Source organism: Akanthomyces muscarius, chromosome 2 (genome assembly GCF_028009165.1).
Source record: "Akanthomyces muscarius strain Ve6 chromosome 2, whole genome shotgun sequence".
NCBI lineage: Eukaryota > Fungi > Ascomycota > Sordariomycetes > Hypocreales > Cordycipitaceae > Akanthomyces > Akanthomyces muscarius.
In genome coordinates, this window is record NC_079242.1 from 265309 (window position 1) to 287430 (window position 22122).

Below are 22122 nucleotides of genomic sequence, written 5' to 3' on the forward strand. Positions count from 1 at the left end.
GCTAACAGCCCACTAACTAGGGCGAGCGATTTATGGTGTGGGGGAGGTGGCATAAGGGTAGGGTGGCATTGTCTTGGCTGCTTAGCCTGGTCCGATCCCCCCCCTCTTGTCCATTCATTGTTCTGCAAGACGCCACGGGGGCCTGATCAGACCTGCAACCTCAAAGTGTATCTGGTGGTCGGGTGCGCGTGCGCCTGGGCACGCAACCCCTGGCCTGCCACCTCTCTCTCGGTATCGAAAAGAGATGTCAGTCGTGTCGTTGTCGTAGGTTTTGTTTTTCGGCGCGTGGCACACCCGTCAACCGGGCGCCTGCAAGTGCCTCCGCAGTCTGTCCGTAGGCCGGTCCGCTGCGACCCGTCGCAAGTTGAACTCTGTCCCCCGAAAGTCGCACCAGGAAAAGAGAATTCGCCGCAAGGGAAATTGGCAAGGTGGGCGGTTTTGGGCCTGTTGGTTATTTTCGTGTGTTGGTTGTCCCTTGGGTTAGGGCTGGCCCAGGCCCAGGCCGATCCAGGTTCCGAGCACTTACAACACCAACAACGAGCCGAGGATGAATAACGTCTCGACCTACAGTACCATGTTACTCGCTGCTCGCCGGGTAGCTGCACCATACCAATTTTCGGACAAGGACAAATGCTCAGTTGGGTCCGTTAGGGCATTGTGCGATCGCGCCATCGTGCATGAAGTGCCAAGCTTATTCTTATCTGCACCCTATCTCAAAATCAGCAAAATCAACGAACTGCTACGCTTTATCCTTGCCGGGAAATCCCAGTGATCATTACTAGTTGTCCTGATACGTGCCACATGTAGCTAGTCACTACCTACAACCAGTAAGTTCCGCGACCACTGGTACAAAAGCTTATTCCATCAGAAACCTGTGGTAACTACATCATTTGTATTCGTTTTGTTTCACCATTCCACTCATCATTTCCCTTCATCGCTTGGTGTTCTCGGTTTTCTTATTCTCCTTGATTTTTATTTTGGTAATCTTCGTCTATTTTTCTGGTTCCTCTTCTTCAGCCCCAACGCACAGGCCAGCCTCGAAAATCTCTAGAAACGTGCTAACCCTGCACAGCTAATTTTCTCTTACGCCTTCTTGCATTTGCTAGTAGCCTTAAGGCCAGACGGGCAGCCTGGCATGGCACTGATGCTGCTAGCGTGGTCACTTCCGCGGAAGGCGGCGATGGATCCGGAGCCAATTGTGCCTTTAATCTTGGAGTCGTAGATCTGAATCTCAACACCGTATGTGTTGCTCAAGTCGGGAAAGTAGCACTCAACATCTCGGTCCATCTGCTGATAGTCCGAACCCTTGTTGAGTAGATCCACGTCCTGCATATCGTTGAAACAATCGGTGTAGTCGATGCCGCCGTTCGAAAAGTACTCGTCGTTGTACGACTCGCGCTTGCCAATGGTGCTGGGATCGCTCTTCTGGCCAAAACCAAGGGACATCACGGAATGGTCAACCTCGTGGGCCGTCAGCGTAAAGTGCATGCTGGTGTTGTGATGGTTGTACATGTGGAAGACGGGCCAGAGAGTACCCTCGGTCAGCTGAAGGCGGGCAAGCTTGGGATGGTGGTGAGCCATGAAACCGTCGAGGGCTACGGGCACCATGAACATCTGGCTCAGAGCCTCTTCAGCCTCCAGGACGGCGTCGCTGCGCTTCCAGCCGCCGATGGAGATGCCGTTCTGGGCCAGGCGGTCGTGGATGATCTTGACGGTCGAGGCGCCGTGCTTGGCCACGCCGATAAAGGTCGCGGCCGTGGAAATGGCGCCCCAAATGCACGTGGCGGCGTTACCGGCGCTGCTGCTGAAACTCTTGCAGCTAGTCGCAAGACTGTAAAAGGCGAAGACCTGGTTGCCAGTCCACAGAGCGGCGCCGAGGAACCAGAAAGGGAACCGCTTCGACAGTGTCTTGCCATCCTCGTTCTGGGCATGTAGCTGCTCTTCCAAGTAAGCACGATACTCGCGCTCTTTGCCGAGCTTAACGGCCATGTAGGCAACACCGAGGAAGGTCACACCGGTGAGAACGACAAGGGCGAACAAGAGCTTAACGGCACGCCGAAGGCGACGGTTGAAGCCGTTCATACTGACGGTCGAGACGTACTCCTCACCGTCAGGGAAAGCTTGGTATTCTGCACCCATCTTGAAGGACGAGAGAATTAGGGAAAAATAAGAGCAAGGAGAATAGTCGAGCCTAATTTAACTCGAGCTGTTGGCGAGGAGCTTTCATTTAGACGAGGTAGAATGCCAGCCTATACTTATACATTTTGCGCGCTCTATCAAACTTCTCCTTAGGTCTTTGATATCTTCTTGCAACTGCCGAGCACTTTGATTTAGTCTGAAGCTATTTTTTCTTACTCTTCTCGTTGTAAAAACCGCCGACTTTTGTCTGCTATCCTTCTCTGTAGTCGCACCCACTTCGAGGCGCCCAGCCGGCACGATGCTGCCGTCCATTCTGCAATGCAGCGCCAAGGCAGTAAAATCTGACAGAGTTCTCTTTAACTAAGCCCTATCTGCAATGTAGCTGGAAGAAATGGTAATGCTCGCACCAAATCCATCGTGAGGGCGCACTGCCATGACGTCAGCCAAGGCGGCAAGCGGCACTTGCACGGAAATACTCCATTTCGCCCGCCCGGACATCCACCGGAAACACTATTCAGCCACCAGCTCACCAAGTGACGGAGATACTGTCGGGCTGGTGTGGAGCCTCATCATTTTCATTTTGGCATCTCATTGCAAACTGCCGTTCTTCGCCACGGTACACAGCATCTCCGGACTACCCACCGCTCCTTTGCCCTTTCTCGCTCACCCATGCGCAGTCATGTCATCATGTGAGTGATGTGTATACGCAAAACTTATGTGCAGGCAAATGAGGGTCAAACTAACATCTTGCAGTCTTTTACTCAAGGAAAACAGCAGACCCAACAGCATATCCGCTTCCGCCGTCGCTTGACCGAGAGCGCGTCTTGGGTCTCCTTCACAATGAAACACTTCTCCCGCGGATTCTTTGGCCAAACAGCGTAATGGAGAACAGACAGCAGACTTTATCTGGCCTGGAGGGTGTACTATCGGACACCTACCTCAATGTTTCTTTGTTAAAACTGGGAGACGGCGTAACCTGTGTTGAGAAACTCGGTGGCTTTACACTGACCGTGTCTTACAATATCATGGATAACGATGCACCAGGGGAGGACAGAGGCAAAACTCGCGGTCTGCAGCTACGGGAGGAGCGGTCTTTGCGCGCATTGCGGCCGATTGCTAGCTTCACTAAATTTAAGCCCGAGTCACCTGCTAAGACTCAAAATCTTTTGCGCTTTTTTGAAGCGTTTAGCAGGAATGGTGCCGATTCTATGGCTGCGCTAGAGAGCATCGCAATAGCAGATTCAAATATTGACAAGCCAAAGTCGGATTAGCGCACGACTGGGTACTGTAATTGGAAAGTTCTTTAGACATGATACTGATAATCGGGATGTTTGTTTGCGCCAAGCGCTCGGTATCAGCTACCTCACATAATGCATTCGAGTCAATGACAAGAGCAAGTCAGCTGCAACCTAAGCGTTCTTGGCTCTACAACGTTTAGAGGTGGTAGGGTCGCCAGTGACGAAATTTTTTCTTAAGCAGCCGTTATACAATAGACCCGGAATGGGTGTCTGTCCGTGCCAGACAGTTACGGTATCGCTGCGTGAAGGAAGAACGAAGCGGAAGTGGTTAGACTCTAGGTGAGTAGAAATTCGGAAGAGATGCGTACAATGACTGAGTGAGAACTACCTAGTGAGCAAATGGCAGAAGAACTGAATGTGTCTAGGGCAAATATCCGTAAAAGTATTTTTGTCACGCGGTCATGTTGCTTAGTAAAACGTTCGATGCCGATTACGCAAAAGTGAGGAAACGCGAAGGATGGCAAAGGACCAGGTTCCTGCTCTGCAGTCACAACTCGGGCTTAGTAACTATACAGACAACATGCAAAACAAATCAGCGGCTGACACAGGCTACATTTATGACTTTGACTACTCATGGAGCTTTCCGCTATTTTGCATAGTTATTTTTTAGCATGAGAATCTTATTTCACCTCTTAGCTATACAAATTCGTGGCCGAGGTGGTGCGCATTCCCTCAGCGGCTGTATCGCCTCGATATGGAAAAGTCGAAGCTCATGTCGCGAAATGCCCATCGCCCCTTTTTTTACCTCTGTTCTCTAGTTAGGCGTCCACAAATGACTACCGAGGGCTGAAAAGCCACAACAAATCGAGGCTTGCCAGTGAGCCCTGCGCGAAACAGAAGGAAGGACAAAGATACTGGCCCATGTCTCAGCCCTTCAATAGTAACCGTGTGGCTTCGGCGCCCATGGCGGTCGGCCTCGTAGCACCACAGCGCTGCAGCAATTTCAGCTGCAACGCCATCGCCGCGGATATTACTTCAAGTTGTTCATTTGGGTGGCATCGAGACTCCATGCGCGCCACCACGCCAACGATGTCAGCTGCCCTCTCCAAGTCTGTGAAAAAAAAAGTATATCTCTTCATCTCCTCGCAAAGAATAGTCACTCGTTTGTGACTGACTTATTCGTTCATCGCCATATAGAGTTTGTTAACTGGCTTCTCTTGCACAACTCTTAATCGGCTTTCCACACCACGGCTTTTGCACCGAAGGGTAAACGTCAACCAGACCGATGCCGTCGCAGAACAGTCAGACTTCATGCCCGGCCTATGTTAATGGCAGACAAGAAGCATGGCACAGACGCAGCAAACGCCTCGAGAAGTGGCTCAAAGTCTACTCAAGTAGCATCGGTGGGATCGCGCTGCTCAGTCTCACCGTGCTCGCCCTTGCTGCTACCAGTTTGGCACAAAAATCGCAGACAGTCAATGCGCTGAGAGGTATCCTGGCGTGGAACATTGTTCTGGTAAAATATGACCTCGCCCCCTTCTTTCTGGCCAGCTTTTGTAATTTTACATTAAACTGTAACAGCGATACGGCAAAGTAGGAACTTGCAAAGATGGAAAATAGCTGACACAATGGCGGGTCTCATAATGTAGTCCGCAGCGACCGTCGTCGCCGCACCGTTCATGGCCAAGCATGCTGCCGGGACACACCCGGTGCTTCTCAGCTTTGCGCACCTGTTTGCTATCGGCCTGTGGGGGTCTGCCTTTGCTCCTATCTTAACCGTTGGCTTGTGGTCTGGAAAAGAGGCCCAGTTCCGGCGGCGCTTTGAGGTCGGGCCAACCAGCGACGTGATCCAAGGCGCAATCGATGGCGGACCGCTTCTGGGATGTATGATCGGGGGTATTGTAAACACGTACGTTTAATTTAATTTTTTCTTTCTTTTTCAAGCTGTAAAGTCCCGATACTGGAGAAACAAAGTTCGTTTCGCCAAAGCTGGCTGCGACTTTGCCTCTACAAGCATCTGGCCCCCCTGCTCCTACATTCCTCTCCGAAAATGCTATTTTTATTTTGTTATGCCTTTGAGAAAGAAAGGTGGCTTCCCATTATACTTAAAGTAATCAGAACTGACACCAACACCTGTGGTTGTTATACAGATTGCTATTACTGTTTCAGGGTATATGGTTCTGCCTAGTACGCGCGCACTGTTGACTGCCGAGAAAGTGTCCTCAAAACTGCTGGACACCCGCGAAATGGTGGGCTACTCCCTGGGATGTTCCGCATGCCGTCGAAAAACTTCTCCGCAGAGCCTTTTAAGCGGTTGATAGATACCTGAGGATTTACTGTCGCTAGGACGATCCTTTTTGTCCTTTATTGGAAATCATAATAGTAAATCAGATATTTATTTACCCTCAGCACTATCAGTAGTTAGTTAGCGAATTCACATTGCAGTGCAAGTTAATATCAGGAGTAAGTCCTCTGCAACCCAACTCCTCCATGGACCATGGTAGGTTCTTAGCTGCTCTAAATGTGACATTGAAAACAACTTATCCTAAATTCGAATTGAATCGTCCAGCTAACATGGCCGCCAGATTTTATTCTCGGTCATTGCCTCTAGTGGAGGTGGCAAAGGATCCAGCAGCACTTGCCGTGGCCGAACCATCCGGCACTGACATGCGGTGCGAAATATGGCAACAGTGAGAGAGAAATGTCACGATTCAGTCAAAAATGATAACGCCGCGACTAGTTTTGTGGTTGAAGCCAAAATTACTGTGGTCACATTTCGGCAGTTGCCTCAAGCGCTCAGGTTCCGCGGCAGGCAGTGGCACGTTCGCTTGGAAACTGGACGCATCGAGTTTTAGGTTCCATTTGTAAGTATATAATGCTTTGCGCAGGAACACCTCTTCACCACCACATGCTAGTCGAAAAGTCACAAAAAAATCAGACCTATCTATCAAACGCCGTCGCGGTGGATTTGATCAGTTTGCGCAGTTTGGCTTCGCATTCTGGTCCAAGATAAGAATGCAGCGGTATAGCCTTGTACTTACGGACGACAGGCATCGACTTTTGGCCAACGTGTGCCATGTTTGGCACAACATCACATCACAAGCACCCTCGGATCGGCGAGTCTTACCGAGCAATATTACTGTGGCAGCGACACAATAAAAATCGCCTGCAATATAGCAATAAAATAAAAATAATAGCGGTAGGTAATGAGCTGGTTTTCTTACCACAGCGCCATCAGAGGTGTTATTCAATAGTCCCAATGCAAGCGAATGTAGCCGGGATTGTACCTTTTAGAGGCATACCACGTCTGCACAGCTATATAAGACGCACGGTACGGCTGGTTTCTGTGCGTGTTTCTGGCCGCATGCGGTCCTGTACCCCTCTCAAGAATTTTGTTGAAGAACAGAGGCCGCTCCGGTTGGCTCGGGCTTCACTGGTAGCAGTAGCCCATCTCGGCTTCGCTAAGTATAGATGGACTCCGGGCAGAGCTACCCGCATCATCGTTCACTGCGAGCCAGCATGTCACCAAACCAGAATCTCGGCCGACTTGAGTAACAAGTCACGGGGCCGCCTTTTCAAGAAGAGTGCTGGTGTCGCTCCTTCACATGCAGATGCTCTGTATCATGATCTGTTTTTCATTTCTCAAATCGAGCAAGTGGTCGCGTGCGCAGTCGGACCGGATACAAGTTTCGAACAAGTGAATTTCGGCTTGTGCCAGTGGTAAATATGAGAGACTTGCTGCCAGCTGATGTGGGTTTGCAGTAGTGTGCAGACTGTCCAGGACACAAGCCTTCGCCCAACTCGGCTCGAGTGACAGCCTCAATCAGATGCCGCCGCAGGGCTAGGAAGGAGTCAATAGTCACAAACAGTATTGAGAAGAGGTGTTTTCGATTATTATATAATGCACAGAGATCCACTAGCATCTGTCGGCTCCCATGTGATCCTCGGCTCTGGCCCAGAGTGTCACTATACCCTCAGCATGTCCGCATGGCCGTTTTCTTTCAACGTGCTGTGCACCTGCTCCAAGACCGCAGCGTGAATGCTCGGCGGCGCCGCAACGAACCCAAAATTGCGCTCAAACTTGCGTCCCGCCATCCAATCGAGCGGCTTGCCGTCAATGTCGGTAATCTTGCCCCCCGTCTCCTCGTAGAGTAGCATGGCGCCCGCGTGGTCCCATATCTTGCCCAGCCGCTGCCGGCTCTTGTAGATCTGCACCGTCGTATTGCCGAGTCCCATGGCGAGTACCGTCCAGCGCAGCACCCACGGCAATAGGTCGCAGCCCGGAAAGGCGATGCCCATACGCGCTGTGAGTTTCTCGTGTATGCCGGGCAGGATTGAATCGGCCATGTCGTGGCTCGTCACGAAGTTCAGGTCCTGGACACGATTGACAGATGGTTGTTGCTGTAGTCGGCGTGGCGTCACCTCTTGCGTTGCGCCATGCATCGGTCGGACCCATGCACCATGGCCCTTGACAGCGAAAGCAATGCATCCGCCGTTGGATGGGTCGATATCTGGGTTATTTATCGGCGCCTTGGCGTCCATCGATGTGTTGGGGCAGCCAACAGCACTGAACATCTGCTGTCCGTCGACCAGCAGCCCAATATTGATTGCATAGACTTGGCCCATCATATAAGTCCTTGTGCCGTCGATGGGGTCGAAAACCCATGTTCTTGTGCGCTCCGGCACACCAGATCCACACAGATCAACAAGGTCGCAAAGCTGCTCTTTCGACCCAGGTACCTTTGTGAGTCCGTCGCGAGGCACTGTGCTTAGCAGCTCCCATACACGACTTAGAAGCGCCTCATTAGTTCGCAGATGTGCTGCGTCCTCCTCGCCCACAAAATTGTCTTGCGGAAATGCTCCTTTGAAGGTTGCTGCGAGCAGCCCTTGCACTGCGAAATCGGCGACGGTGACGGGGCTCAGATCGTCCTTTTCAATTCCGGCCTTGTCCTGGACAGAAACAACAGTCTGACTCAGACTCGACGCTTTCTGCAAGACATCGAATGCAATTTCAAGCTCTTTTCGGTAATTGCTGTCCATTTTGAAAATAATTTCGTCTCATGTACAATGCGAAATCGTCGACGACGCGACGTCATAAGGTAAAAGATGGTACCCCGATTGAGCGATTCGTATCCGCTATATGCATACATTGTCAACTCTCCAAACGGCACGCCGGCCAAGCTTGCGTTTGCACACTTGGTACTCGCAGCAGAAGAGTCGAAAATGCAAGATATCTGAAATTCCCAAATGAAGCAACCTTTATTTGGCGCGCATGGCCGAAACCGCGGCTCCGAGCGTCGATGCCAACGCCATCGCCACGGCGCCCGACCATGAAGCATTCACGCTCGTGCCCGTCATTCGAGATATACTGAGGACGCGGTACTGCGCTCCAGGCACCATTTTTCTCGTGGAGGGTGTCGACATTATTCCCGTGTCAAAGACGGGCCGCTGGCAGGCTGTCCGGCTTCTTCTGGGCGATGGTGAATTTTGTGTGCAGGCGCTCCTCAGCGCCGACTGTCACCGGTTCGTGGAGACTGGCGAGGTCTCGACGGGCTTTTACATTAAGGTAGATCTGTTCGATCTGGAATTCGAGGTTACAGACCCGGAGGATCGTGCTGCCAATGGGAAAGCAGATCAGAAAATGGTCTTTCTCGCACTGCACAGTCTTACCACTATTGGATGGAACGACTCGTACCGCGAAATGATCAAGCAATATAGAACCGAAGTGGTGATTCCTGACGCTGAGTCAACTCCTGGGAAGGATAAAGGCAAAGGGAAAGCGACACAAAGGACGCCCCGGTCATCGCCGACCGCTTTTGGTCCGGAAGTGGAGGAAGCGCCTGTTGCTGTCAAGCCGGAGCCAGCCTCGTCAGGATATGGTGACGACTTTGATATGGACGACGCTTTTGAGGACATGGAAAAGATTGTATTTCCAAACTCAAGAAAAAAGAGCACGCCAAAGGTGACACCGTCATCGCGCGCACAGGGCCCAGTGGCGCTCCCTCGGGATTGGGCTGACCGCCAGACGCCGCTCAAGCTCACCACACTACACGCGATTCCGTCGCTACCGTATGCGCAAAATTGGACCTGCAATACCCTTGCCATTATAGTGTCACTGTCACCGGTAGAAGCGTCATATCTGCCGCCGTATAAGCAGCGCACGGCGCGGCTGGCAGACCCCTCGACCGCGAAGCAGGTGCACCTGACCGTGTTTCTTGACCCCGAGTCGTTTAACCCTGCGATTGGTAGCGTTGTTCTTCTTACAGGTGTGAAGAACCATCGGTTTGACGGCGGCAGTCTAAAGAAGTATGCGAGCGATGCCAAGAATGGACGAGAATGGTGGTTCGAGGATCCCGTCGACATGACCTGGTGTGACGTGGCGGGCATCAAGGCATGGTGGAAGCAAATGGAGGGTCATTCTGATGAATGATGGTCTGATATAATCGCGGCAGTATTTTAATTACTGAACGTTATAGCGCACGCAGTATACATGTACATGTGTAGAGTTAGGACTGCATCTCCGTTTTGTTACATGGAGAGCTTGCGCCATTAGCGAAGATGAGGACTGCTGGGATTGTTAATTGAAGAAAGTCCCAAGATTATCATAAATAACTTCCGATTCGATCCGCTGCTTTTGAAAGACTGAACATTATCAATATTTGCCTGCTGGTTACGGACAAACAAGATGGTTGAATTACACTGGGTCAGCCAGACAAGACGCCAGGGCACACGTGCGCACATAGTGACTCTTGCACCCAAAAACTCGGATCCTCCCACGCTGTCAGCTGCCCTCTGCATCTCGGCCAGCGACATTCAGCCCACGGCTGCAGCAATCTGCGCAAGGACGCGCATGAGGTTGCATGCATACAAGCCATCGAGCCATCCGCTTTCGTGCGCGCACGAATATCGCTCACGCCCTAGACACCAGCCAGGGTCCGGTCCCTCCCCCACCACGAGCCGGCCTGCTGCCCAACCCCAAGGTGCCCATCCTCGCTCATAAGACGGGTGACGCAGCCAGCAGTCCGCTCCAGCTCTCAAAGTTCGCATTCAAACTTTACATCGTCTCATGCACCAACAATCACCCTATATAGCATATATAACCTCCAGTCTGAGCCCCATTTCTCGGTGTTGATGGAACTTGAAGGGTTGGATACACGCGAGAGGCAGCTGGCCATTGATGGCTTCCTCGGGAGCTTGTCGTCCTGGGATCTGCTCTACCTCCGACGACGCATGCACATCCACGAGACCCGCATCAAGCTTGCCTCGCTCGAAGATCTACCTGCTGAAATCATCATTTACATTTCGCAGTTTCTCGAACTCGAGGACCTGCTCACGTGCGCCAATGTGTGCCGCAGCTGGCACGCCGCGTGGACCTTTGGCGCCGTCACCGCGTCGGTGTGCTGTCGTTATTTTGCTGGCTTGACGGAGAAGCATGGCCTACCGCACTCGGACGGCCAGAGGCTGTTTTCTGCGAACGCGCGGCTGTACATTGACAAGTACCTACGGTGTCGCCCGAATGCGTACTTTTCATCGCGATGGTTCGTCGGCAGCAACGAGGCGCTGGGTGTCGATGATATGCGTGAGGACGCTTTTCACCAGTCCGAGTGTCTGGATTTTGGACTAGACAGCCCTCCGATGTGCTACGATGACGGCCTGCTAGCCTGGCAGCCGGAGGATAGTTATGTGGTTGTCAACGACCTCAGGACACTAGCCCGCAGCAGGTGTAGCTTCGGGGCAAGTCTTATCGCTGGTCGTAAGCTACATTTACAAACCTTGACGAAAAAGCTGATCGTCTTCCGCTCCATTGACTTGAATGCGGGCAGTCAAGTTTGCCGTGAACTGTAAGTACCTTCAGTTCCACGCACTGATCGAGACTGTACTAACCCACTTGACAGCCAAATATGGAATCAACTACGAGGCGAATGGAGGCGGCTCTCATTACCTGGCCGTTTCGCAAAATGCTATGCTCATGACAGCACGGTAATTGCCATTACCAGCAGTGGCGACGTTTTTCACTGGTCCTGGGGTGGATCGACAGTAGATCTCCAAGCGACAGCCTCTGAGCTGACAGCTCCGCCGCGCGGATGTGTATCGTGTCTACAAAATGTGCCAGGGGCTGTGTTCCACCCAACTGATGATGGCGTATTTTTCCTCTCTTGGGTCTATAAACCTATGCCACTCGGTATGTCTTCACGGCAATTTCTTGTCGCTTACTGACTAACTTGAATTGCAGATACTCGCATTCACATCATTGTCGTAGTCAAATATAGCCAGGGCAAGCCCGTTCAAAGATACGAGACAACAGTCGCAAATCCGTCACGGACCGCAGACCCGTCTCATCCCTACTCGGACGGCATCTTGCGATTTTCATTACGATGCCAAAAGATGAACAATCATGGCCTTTACATGCTCGGCGTTGTGCAGACATGTCTCCACTTCCACGGGAGCAAGAGCACCCTGGCCGTGTCCCAGTGGAAGCTGCTGTGCTTCAATGTGCTCACCGAGACGTTTGTCCACCGGGACTACGAGAAATGCCTCACCAGCCCCAAGTTCCACCGCCCGACCTGGGACTGGGCCGAGTGGCACAACATCCAGGCGTGGGATGACTACCTGGTGGTGCTGTGGCAGCCACGGCCGCACGTCATCCACGAGCCCTGTACATTTAGCGAACTGCTCCTGGCGACGGACAACATCGCATGCATCTCCAGCTCACAGCAGACTTTCAATGACATTATCCGCCCAAAGCGGTTTGAACCCGCGCTCACCATTGACACGTTTCACCAGCGTCGGTCTGGCGTCGCCAACCACGTCTTCATGGACGACGACTTTATTATCTACGCGGCGCCTGACTCGATCCTCGTATCGACGTTCAGAGGCGCTCGGCATGTCACTATTCCGCCGCCCATGGACGGCAATCCAATTAATGCACTCGCTAGTTTGCCAGCGCCAAGGCGGGCAGAGCCACCGCGGCCAGTACCGGCGTGGGACTGCGAAGTATACACAGCGCTCGAGGCACCGCAGCTATATACTTAGCTCAAGGGACGCATTCAATAAAGTAAAATAATCTTAAAACAAAGCACTTCAGCCTCGTTATGCTTCTTTCTTTCCCTTTTCTCTTCCCTGGCGCTGAGGCGTACATACGCGCATGGTTACGCCCGCAGCTGCTAGAGCCCGTGATTCAGACGACGCGATTCTGAGACGCACGTTACTAGCAAAGGCGCATTTTGCAGACCCCAACCCCATGTTTCTGGTCAGTTGAGTGCCCCAGATAGAATGCCTCGAGTCGATATGAATCGACAAAATACAGTGCGATGAAAGAGTCTCTCGGTGCGTCGGCGCACTGCGCCTATCGAGGTTAGCGGCCCCAGGAGTCGAAACAGTACGCGAAACTCCCAACACCGGAAGCAGTTTCACGATGTCAAATACAGCCTTACGACGCTGAAACTGGGATTTGCGGGCTAGTTGCTGTTCTTATTATGATTAAGCTCCCCGACACTGCCTGCGTCTGATCTTCTTTTTTTTCAGTCTTGTACTCTTATCTATTTCACTTCTTTCTTCATCGGCCGGCCCGGATTTCTTTATACTTTTTTGAGTCGTACGACTACCTTTTTTTTTAACCATCCAACGTTCCTTCACAATGTTTAAGTCGAGAAACTCGCTGCTAGCAGTGTTGTTTGCACTGGTGGTCCTCTGTCTGGCGTTTGCCGAGGCTGCTCCTCAGCGTAACAACGGCAATGGCAACAATGGCAACGGAAGCAATGGAAATGGTAACAATGGAAATGGTAACAATGGAAATGGTAACAATGGCAACGGCAAAAACAACAACGGCAATGGTGGCAACGGTGGCAAGAACGGCGGCCAAAAGCTCACTGCGCAGGAGAAGGCTGCGCAGAAGCCTGGTGGCATCTCCACTGCCAAAGATGGCTCTACTACGCTCGACATGACTGTCCAGATCAAGTAAGGAAGCCTACATCCACAACACAGACCACTGAATCAAGACTAATCAGTAACGCAGTAATCTTCCTATCCGCTTCAGAGTCAGCGCACCTGCCGACCAGTTCACCGCGGCGTCCGGCGTGCAGGGCGCACAAGCCGCCCCCAACACCGATGGCGCCATTGGCATGAACGTGCTGCTTCACGGCGACGGTGGGCAGTCCTTCTTCGCATTCCCCAACGAGGGTGTCAACTCTAACCTTATGGGCGTCGCGGTGCTGGCCCCCGACCCGAACCTGAAATGGGGCGGCGCTGACCAGAACGGCGTGCAGCGGCCGCAGGGGGCCGAGCACTCCGCGGCCGTCAACGAGCTCATCACCAACGTGCTCCCAGAGATGGTGACATTCAACAAGTCCAATGTCTTCTTCATGGGTGTCAGCGGCGGCTCGCTCACGCTCGCAGGCTTCTTCATGCCCGCCTTTATGGGCAACTATCCCAACGCCGGCGTAATGCTCTCGTGCGGCGGGCTGGAGCCGCAGGTCCCGATTGCAGCCAATGCATCGGACGCACTGCAGAACACCAAGATTCACTTCCAGTCGACGCAGCAGGAGCTGGCGTCGCTGCAGGGCCTCATCCCCGCGACGATTAAGGCTTACGAGGCGGCGGGCCAGAAGGCCGGTCTGAGCGACAACCAGATTAACGCGCTGCAGACGGTGGACAATACCCCCAACGGAGGGCACTGTGCGTTTGACGGAAAAGACTTTGAGAGCGGCGTGCAGCTTCTCGCGGACAACTATGCAAACATCATGCTGGATGGCGGCAACGGGCAGCTGCAGGGCACCGGCGATGTGCTCAATGGCGTTGTTGGGAATGAGAATCTTCAGTTTTCCCAGGGCCAAGGCCAAGGCCAGGGAAAGAAACAGGGTCAGGGACAGAAACAGAGCCAGGGACAGAAACAGGGCCAGGGGCAGCAACAGGGCCAGGGGCAGCAACGGGGCCAGGGACAGGGACGCAATTAGGGAGGAAAGAGAACCGTCCCAAACGATTTAGCTCCGATTCACAATAGAACAATGGAATCTTTGTATTCGGAAAGGGCAGAAATATCGGAACATTATTTGCCGCCCAACAAGATTCAAGCTCACCGGCTGTTGCTGCCCAATGTAGGGTATCTCAACAGCGTACTGCAACTTGCTTGCAACGCCCTGGTAGTTGTAAGCGCCAAAAGTCCATGTCTCAACCATCTCAACTAGAAGCTATAACGCGCTCAGGACAACGCCTCACCCGCGCTAACTCACAGTAGCGGCTGCCAACAAAGCACCTGTCAGCCCCAAGTTGAAGTTCTCTTCAGCCCTCCTCGGCGAGGCCCCAAACAGGAAAGGCGGGCAAGCCCATCTCACCTACATAATAGCCCAGCGCGTTGCCCCCTTATCAACAACTTTCAAGGATAGCGCAAGATCGTCTCCCTCTGCTCTTCAAACAGGAATCTTCACCTAGAAAACAACATTCTCGACACTCAACCGTGAAAGGGAGAGGAAGAATCATGGTTGAAAAACAGCAAGAGATGGGTACCGTTGTTTCGGAGCTGCGGCCCGCGCGAGTGTCGACAGATGCATCTTCCACTCCCAACCCGCCGCCACCGCAGCCGCTGTCGCATAACTTTATGCTTTTTGCTCTCGTCGTGCTGCTGCCTGTATCTGGAGCTGTTTTCGCTGCCATGTCGGTGAACCAAAGCTCCATAGGCAATGCGCAGTCTCAAACGGCCAACCAAATAGCGCTGCTCTCCTTGTGCTACGCCAATTCTGTAAGTCTGTCGCCGATGGCCCTTGTTCTTCCCCACAAGGCTGGGCACAGCCACCCGCAACGTCCGATTTAGTATATTAATGATGAAGCAGTCTTCGTCGTTTTGTTCAGAGCTGCTGGGCCGAACCGACACCATCATCCCAGAGCTTGCTGAGAAGTTGTTCCACCATGCGCCTGCCGGCCAGTCCATGACTCTTTTGGATAGCGAGGGCGGTCGATCATTCTTATTCTCGTCCATTATTACTTTTTGGGTGTTTCTGGCGGCATCGGTGCTTTGCACCCTGTGGTACTCGATCGAGACGCTGTGGCGATGGCGACGGGCTCGGCAAGCAAGGGTAGCACACTGAACATTGGGGATGCAGAGTTGTGTATCAATCAAGAAGATGCTTGCTAGCCAATCCTGGCGAATGGGGAGGTCTTCCGGTACGCTATGTATAAGTTATCGTTCTGCTGCAACGGCTTTCGAAAACATGAGCACAGGGTTGCAAGTTCGCAAAAGATGCCCAATTTAGCCCACCTCGAAGACTCTCTAGAGAGGTCTAAGGATGTGCTTAGAGAATCGGTGAAGGCTGCTACTGTCAGTCCAGCCTGAGAGATAGCCTTGGTCATGGTGAGAACTCCGATAATGCAATTAGAGCGACAACGCCGCGAACAGCGTCGTTGGTGTGACCAGTGCAGCATCAGAGAGCGGCGCTTCCGTTTCGGCCGGCATCAAGGGAAATGTAGGGACCGACTAATGAGAACAAACTTGCATTTTCGAGCGCAATGAATAAAGAATAAGAAAAAACATTGTCCCCCAAAGATAGAAACTGGCTTTTCGGATGGTCACTACAACCCTTGAGCGATATCTAACTTGGTGATGGCGCAGTTGCTCGGCGTGCCGCTCTTGGTCGCCGATGTGACACGACATTGTGATTCTTCAACCTCTGTCAAAAACGAATTTGAAGCAGAACGAATGAAACGGTGAGTGAGCGGCGTTGACAGGTACCTGACAATGATAGTTTGCTATCACTTTAGAAGCATGGGCAAAATGTTGATGATGATGGTTGTTTTGTCGACATGGCCTCGAGTAACACCGCGAGTAGAAGCAATTTTTTGCGAGATTGACATTAAGTCGACATTCGTTAGCTAATCAACTTTTATATTAATCAACCCGAGGCGTTATGGTTTGCCTGGACCCGATTCTCCAGAGTGAAGCTGTTCCTGTGCCTGTCCCCTGTAGCAGCCTGGAACTTCCCCGCACCAGCCCCATTCTAGCGCCAAAAGTCCATTCTAGCGCCAAAAGTCCCTTCTTGTCGCCCACTCCAGGTAAAGCCGCAGCGGAATTACAGCGCCTCACCCGCTGGACGGGTACGCTGGCCGTGGCGGCGGCTGGCCCGGCATGGGCTGCGACGGATCGGGTAGGTGACAGTCACAGTCGCAGTCGCAGTCGCAGCCATGGTCACGGCGGGCAATTACGTGATGCGAGCCATGGCCAGCGTGACTCGACCCGGTGGTCATGCTGTCGCAAGCACCCACCGTTATCTTCCGTCTCTTCCATCTTTTCTCCATCTCTGCTTGTTTCTTTCTTGGTCCCGCCCGACTCGGTTCAGCAAGTGTCTCTTGTTTTCTATTTTTTTTCCCGTCGCCTTCACGTTTATTTTCTTCTGCGCCAGCAAGCACAGCTCTCCAGTCGTCAGCCTTGTCCAGCGCCGAGGCCTAGCATGGCCCCGTCCGACGACCGGCCTGCGGCGGCCACCAGCCAACGCAATGACGACCACGACGACAACCTGTCCACATATACCGTCAGCGACGACGGCGTCTCTTTGTCCGACACGTCAGAGCGCCGGCGCCTGATCCGACGCAAAAAGAATGTCCGCACCATTGCCCTCGTCGTCGCCACCCTCATGTCCCTGTGCGCCGGCTCCAACGCCGTCTTCTCGCTCTACGCGCCCAAGTTCCAATCCCGTCTGCGCTACACCCAGTTCCAGGTCAATGGAGTCGCCATCGGCAGCTCCGTCGCCCTGTACCTCCCCATCTCCGTCATGGGCTACGCCTGCGACCGAGCCGGGCCCGCGCCGCTGTCGCTCCTGGCCGCGCTGCTCTTCGCCACCGGCTACGGCACGGCCGCCACCCTCTACCGCAAGCTCGACATCGAATACAATGTTCTCGGGAAATCGCCCGAGCGCGGCAACGAGTGGTCCTATCCCCTCATGGTTTTTGCCTTTGTCTGCATCGGCGCCGGCACCTGCGCAATGTACATCTCCGCCGTCTCGACCTGCGCCAAGAACTTTGGCAAGGGCAAGTACAGAGGTCTCGCCCTGGCGCTGCCCATCACCGCATTTGGCATCAGTGGCATGTGGATCAGCCAGTGTGCCAGCCGGTTCTTGTACACCCTGCGGCCAGATGGCTCCAAGGGCGACGTGGACGTGTTCCGTTTCTTCATCTTCCTGGCCTTTCTCCTGTTGGCTGTCGGAGTTCTCGGCTTCTTTACCTTGCAGGTCGTAGACGAGCAAGACTTGATTGAGGAAGCCATCGAAGAGTTGGAGCAAAGCGGTCTTCTGGACGATCGCTCGCTACTTCGACGTGCGGAGAGGACCTACGGAACGAACACTCCCGGCACGCCTGCGTCCCTCGAAAGCGCGCCGCTGCTTGCTGGTTCTTTTAGAGACGACGATGAAGCCAAGTGGAAGAAGAACTGGATTCTCAACGCCGAGACCAGGAGGTTTCTGGCCGACCACACCATGTGGCCGTTTGCACTTGCTTTTCTGTTAATGGTCGGACCTGGCGAAGCATTCATCAACAACCTCGGCACCATTATCGGGACGCTGTCTCCGCCTAGTACGGAAGGCTTTGGGAGCGAGACGTCGGCGGCTACCCATGTGTCCATCTTTGGTCTGACGAGCACCTTTGGCCGCATGTTGATTGGGACCATCACCGATCTGGTCGCCCCCGCACCACAAACGCAGCATGCCCAGCTACCCATTCATCGCACTTCGAGGCTGCAGCGATTTACCATTTCTCGCGTGGCATTCATGTTCTTCTTCGCCATGGCCATGTCCCTGGGCTTGGCATTCCTAGCCTCGGGCGCGGCGCAGAACCATGCCGACCGCTTCTGGGTCGTCTCCGGCCTTGTCGGCGCTGGCTACGGTGCCATCTTCAGCCTGGCGCCTTTGATTGTCACAATCATCTGGGGCGTTGAAAATTTTGCCACCAACTTTGGTATCGTGACCACGCTGCCTGCCTTGGGCTCGACATTCTGGGGCCTCGTCTACGCTGCCGGCTATCAATCTGGTGCACACCAACCCGGCCAGCCGTCCGGGCCAAACGATGGTGGCGAGGATGAGCTTTTCTGCTATGGAAAGCGCTGCTATTCCGCCACCTTCTGGGGTGAAGCCATTACCGTATGGGTCGCCTGCGCGCTGCTGCTTTGGGCTTGGCTGGGACCTGGTGGCTGGAGGAAGCGCGGTATCCTCATCTAAACCCTCATGGCTCTCTTGTACATAGACGTTCTTTTCAACTTCATTCTCATACACCCTTGGTACTAGGGACATACACGCATGCATCACGACCGGAGTTTGGTAGATATGGGCTTCTCTGGTCGCCCCTCGGCGCACATTATAACATTTCAATTAGATTGTCATCTCAAATCGCATCAACTTATTTGTTCTGCGGACTTCCAATTGTTTGTAGCTTGTGAAAGGTAGCTGTGTTGCAGTGATCAATTAAACCTACACGTGATTTCGTACCATTTCGCGTCACAGCGACCGTTAGACTCGCGTCCACTCCACCTGTTCATTCACCTGCCCGTTTGCCGTCCAGACGATTTGACGACCCAGCTGCACTGGCTGCAGTGCTTAAAAAGTCGTCAGTTAGCCTCAGTTGGTGGATTAGGGCTGTTTCTCAATAGAGGGTAGCAAAATGCCTGGATCTACTGGTGAGTAGCAAGCCGGCAACCACTCATTAGCCTCGTGGCGTGCGTTAACACAGCGTTAGATGCGCATACGATTCGCATCCTGGTAGCGACGGATAACCATGTCGGGTTCGAAGAGCGAGATGCCATCCGCAAAGACGACAGCTGGCGGACTTTCGACGAAATTCTGACTGTAGCCCGGACTGAAGATGTACGGACGCTCCACGATCCCTCACAGCCTTTGCTAACTTGTCACAGGTAGACATGGTCCTTTTGGCCGGAGACTTGTTCCACGATAACAAGCCCTCGCGAAAGTCGCTGTACCAGGTCATGCGAACCCTCCGACAAAATTGCCTTGGCATGAAGCCGTGCCCACTCGAATTTCTCTCCGACGCTGCGACCGTCTTCGAAGGCGCATTTCCCCACGTCAACTACGAAGACCCCGATATTAACATTTCGATTCCCGTGTTTTCCATCCACGGCAACCATGACGACCCCTCTGGAGACGGAAATCTCTGCTCGCTCGATCTACTACAAGCCTGCGGGCTGCTCAATTACTACGGTCGGGTGGCGGAAGCCGACAATATCGAGGCACGGCCGATTCTGCTGCAAAAAGGCGAGACCAAGCTAGCGCTCTTTGGCTTGAGCAACGTCCGCGACGAGCGAATGTTTCGAACCTTTCGCGATCACAAAGTCAAATGGTTCAAGCCCAGCGCCGAAACCGGAGACTGGTTCAACCTACTAGCTGTGCATCAAAACCACCATGCGCACACTGCCACTTCATATCTGCCTGAGAATGTGCTGCCGGACTGGATGAATCTGATTGTATGGGGTCACGAGCACGAGTGCTTGATTGATCCGACGCAGAATCCTGAAACTGGCTTCCACGTCATGCAGCCGGGTTCTTCCGTGGCGACATCACTTGTTCCCGGTGAAGCCGTTCAAAAGCACGTGGCCATTGTTAGCGTCACTGGGAAGGAGTTCAAGATGGAAAAGATTCCATTGAAAACAGTTCGGCCCTTTGTCACAAGAGAAATCATACTCAACCAGGATAAGCGCTTCAAAGGTTTGGATAAGAAAAAGGACAACAGGCAAGAGGTCACGCGCAGACTGATGGAGGTCGTGGAGGAAATGATTGAAGAGGCAAGTACAGAGTGGGAAGCTATCCAAACAGACCAGGAAGCTCTGGAAGAGAGGCCGCTACCGTTGATTCGTCTCAAGGTCGAGTACACAGCGCCAGAAGGCGGACTCTTTGAGTGCGAAAACCCGCAGCGATTTTCCAACCGATTCGTCGGCAAAGTGGCCAATACCAATGACGTGGTATACTTTTATCGCAAAAAGACGGTCCAGCGCAAGGCCACAGCCGATGCTCCCGCAGAGGTTATGGACACTCTGGGGGACGATGGTGACATGGTCAAGGTTGACTCGCTGGTCCAGGACTTTCTTTCTGCACAGTCGCTCAAGGTTCTTCCGCAAGGGCCGTTTTCCGAAGCTGTGAACCAATTCGTTGCAAAGGACGATAAGCACGCGATGGAGTTGTTTGTTTCTGAGCACCTCACAGGCCAGGTAAAACAGATGCTCGGCCTCGAGTCTGACGACGAAGATCTGAACAGCGCCATGGAGATTTACAGAACAAGGGTGGAGCAGCAACTCGACAGAGGTGTGAAGCCGGTGTATGGAGAGCGACGTCGCGTACTCCGACCGAAGCCTGCAACGTGGGACAGTGATTTCGACGGAAATTGGGAAGAGGAGCCTGATGCATGGACATATGAGCCTGTCAGCGAGGTTAGCTTCCTCGCCGGCTCGGCGCCATCTCGAATCGCCGACTCGCTTCCGAATGAGGACGCGGCACCCGCAAAAACAACGCGGCGCGCCGCGGCAACAAAAAAGGCACCGGCGAAGAAGACGACGACAGCGAGGGGCCGTGGCCGCAAGGCGCCGCTGGTAGAGGAGGAGGAAGAAGAGGAAGATGTGCTGATGGAGTCGGACGAAGAGCCAGAACCCGCGCCGCCGCCGAAGCGAGCCACGCGAGCTGCGCCAGCAAAAAAGACCGCGGCGGCTCCCAAAAAGGCTGCTGCTACTAGGACATCTACGCGGGCGAAGCCGGCAACGCAAACGACACTGAATTTTTCGCAATCTGGGACTCAAGCTAAGGGCATTGAGATTAGCGACGATGAGATTTCAGACGACGATGCGTTTGAGCCTGCGCCTCCGGTAGCGACGAGGTCAAGAAGGCGATGAGCATGGTGCTGCAGTTAATGATGCATGATAATTGAGCTGTCAAATGAAGTTGCTCGCTAAATTTGCAGTTCAAATGTCCAGCGCTAAAAAAAATATCCAGAAGAAATGCAGCGAGCGTGAATGATGATAATAGTAGATGTATAAAAGACGGAACAAAAGCAAAAAAAAAGAAGGGTTGCACTTCTAGGAAGTGTGGCGGATCTCTCCCGCCGGGAATTGAACCCGGGTCTCAAGCGTGACAAGCTTGCATACTGACCACTATACTACGGAAGATGTTACAGGCGTTGAGCGCCTGTCGTAGTGAGATCAGCTGGTTGAGAAACGGGGGCGTTATTGGTCATTATACAGGGTTGCGGGATTGATTTTTTTGTGCGTCTCCATTTAGGCGTTTCGGCAAGTGGGGCACCTAGTTCAGTGTGAGTCGCCAAAGCTCAGTGTGAGTCGAGGGATGGATGTTATCAAAGCGCTGAAGAATCCAACTCGACAGATCATCTATATAATAGATGTATCGAAAGGTGCCATGTCCACATAGAGGAAAAGTCAACAGCGATCCCTCTCTCTGCCCACTTCGACTCACAATGAGCCTGTGCGACTCAGCATGAGCAGCTGGGTCCCCGGGCGAGTGGGGCCGCCGGACCTGGAACGGCCGGATCGGATGGTCGCACGACGGGCTGTCAAGGGTTCAAGTACAACGCGAAGGAGAGGGGATTGTGCATCAGATGCAAAGAATTGCCAAGGTGTACTGACGGTGGGCAGTGAATCATGACAGAACTAGCGGGAAAATCGAACCATTTCTCGACTGTGCGTGTGCCAACTGCCGACCTTACCCCCGCGCCGGTACTGGTAATTTTTGCCCAATAAACCTTGCGGAAGCCACCG

The 22122-nt window shown here is 53.2% G+C and overlaps 10 protein-coding genes across 10 annotated transcripts; 8 read left to right on the top strand and 2 right to left on the bottom strand.

The window, feature by feature from the left end:
* Positions 1 to 1083: 1083 nt before the first annotated feature.
* On the bottom strand, positions 1084 to 2139 carry LMH87_003189 (uncharacterized protein; the record flags this gene model as incomplete). Its single annotated transcript, XM_056203118.1, has 1 exon — positions 1084 to 2139. One exon carries the CDS (start codon positions 2137 to 2139, stop codon positions 1084 to 1086), a length of 1056 nt encoding a protein of 351 aa, XP_056047969.1.
* Positions 2140 to 4466: 2327 nt separating this feature from the next.
* Positions 4467 to 5582, top strand: LMH87_003190 (uncharacterized protein; the record flags this gene model as incomplete). Its single annotated transcript, XM_056203129.1, has 6 exons — positions 4467 to 4502; positions 4575 to 4678; positions 4731 to 4893; positions 4959 to 4970; positions 5027 to 5286; positions 5528 to 5582. 6 exons carry the CDS (start codon positions 4467 to 4469, stop codon positions 5580 to 5582), a joined length of 630 nt encoding a protein of 209 aa, XP_056047970.1.
* A 1761-nt stretch (positions 5583 to 7343) lies between these two features.
* LMH87_003191 (uncharacterized protein) lies at positions 7344 to 8417 on the bottom strand (the record flags this gene model as incomplete). Its single annotated transcript, XM_056203142.1, has 1 exon — positions 7344 to 8417. One exon carries the CDS (start codon positions 8415 to 8417, stop codon positions 7344 to 7346), a length of 1074 nt encoding a protein of 357 aa, XP_056047971.1.
* A 232-nt stretch (positions 8418 to 8649) lies between these two features.
* On the top strand, positions 8650 to 9807 carry LMH87_003192 (uncharacterized protein; the record flags this gene model as incomplete). The annotated part of the gene is made up of 1 exon (XM_056203154.1): positions 8650 to 9807. The coding sequence occupies one exon, from the start codon at positions 8650 to 8652 to the stop codon at positions 9805 to 9807; it is 1158 nt and encodes a 385-aa protein (XP_056047972.1).
* An 800-nt stretch (positions 9808 to 10607) lies between these two features.
* LMH87_003193 (uncharacterized protein) lies at positions 10608 to 11361 on the top strand (the record flags this gene model as incomplete). Its single annotated transcript, XM_056203176.1, has 3 exons — positions 10608 to 11130; positions 11201 to 11218; positions 11273 to 11361. The coding sequence occupies 3 exons, from the start codon at positions 10608 to 10610 to the stop codon at positions 11359 to 11361; spliced, it is 630 nt and encodes a 209-aa protein (XP_056047973.1).
* A 188-nt stretch (positions 11362 to 11549) lies between these two features.
* On the top strand, positions 11550 to 12410 carry LMH87_003194 (uncharacterized protein; the record flags this gene model as incomplete). Its single annotated transcript, XM_056203165.1, has 2 exons — positions 11550 to 11559; positions 11611 to 12410. The coding sequence occupies 2 exons, from the start codon at positions 11550 to 11552 to the stop codon at positions 12408 to 12410; spliced, it is 810 nt and encodes a 269-aa protein (XP_056047974.1).
* Positions 12411 to 13014: 604 nt separating this feature from the next.
* On the top strand, positions 13015 to 14329 carry LMH87_003195 (uncharacterized protein; the record flags this gene model as incomplete). The annotated part of the gene is made up of 2 exons (XM_056203187.1): positions 13015 to 13334; positions 13393 to 14329. The coding sequence occupies 2 exons, from the start codon at positions 13015 to 13017 to the stop codon at positions 14327 to 14329; spliced, it is 1257 nt and encodes a 418-aa protein (XP_056047975.1).
* A 521-nt stretch (positions 14330 to 14850) lies between these two features.
* Positions 14851 to 15457, top strand: LMH87_003196 (uncharacterized protein; the record flags this gene model as incomplete). The annotated part of the gene is made up of 2 exons (XM_056203198.1): positions 14851 to 15111; positions 15203 to 15457. 2 exons carry the CDS (start codon positions 14851 to 14853, stop codon positions 15455 to 15457), a joined length of 516 nt encoding a protein of 171 aa, XP_056047976.1.
* Positions 15458 to 16813: 1356 nt separating this feature from the next.
* Positions 16814 to 18571, top strand: LMH87_003197 (uncharacterized protein; the record flags this gene model as incomplete). Its single annotated transcript, XM_056203209.1, has 1 exon — positions 16814 to 18571. The coding sequence occupies one exon, from the start codon at positions 16814 to 16816 to the stop codon at positions 18569 to 18571; it is 1758 nt and encodes a 585-aa protein (XP_056047977.1).
* A 439-nt stretch (positions 18572 to 19010) lies between these two features.
* Positions 19011 to 21243, top strand: LMH87_003198 (uncharacterized protein; the record flags this gene model as incomplete). The annotated part of the gene is made up of 3 exons (XM_056203219.1): positions 19011 to 19026; positions 19086 to 19213; positions 19261 to 21243. 3 exons carry the CDS (start codon positions 19011 to 19013, stop codon positions 21241 to 21243), a joined length of 2127 nt encoding a protein of 708 aa, XP_056047978.1.
* Between the last annotated feature and the right edge of the window lie 879 nt (positions 21244 to 22122).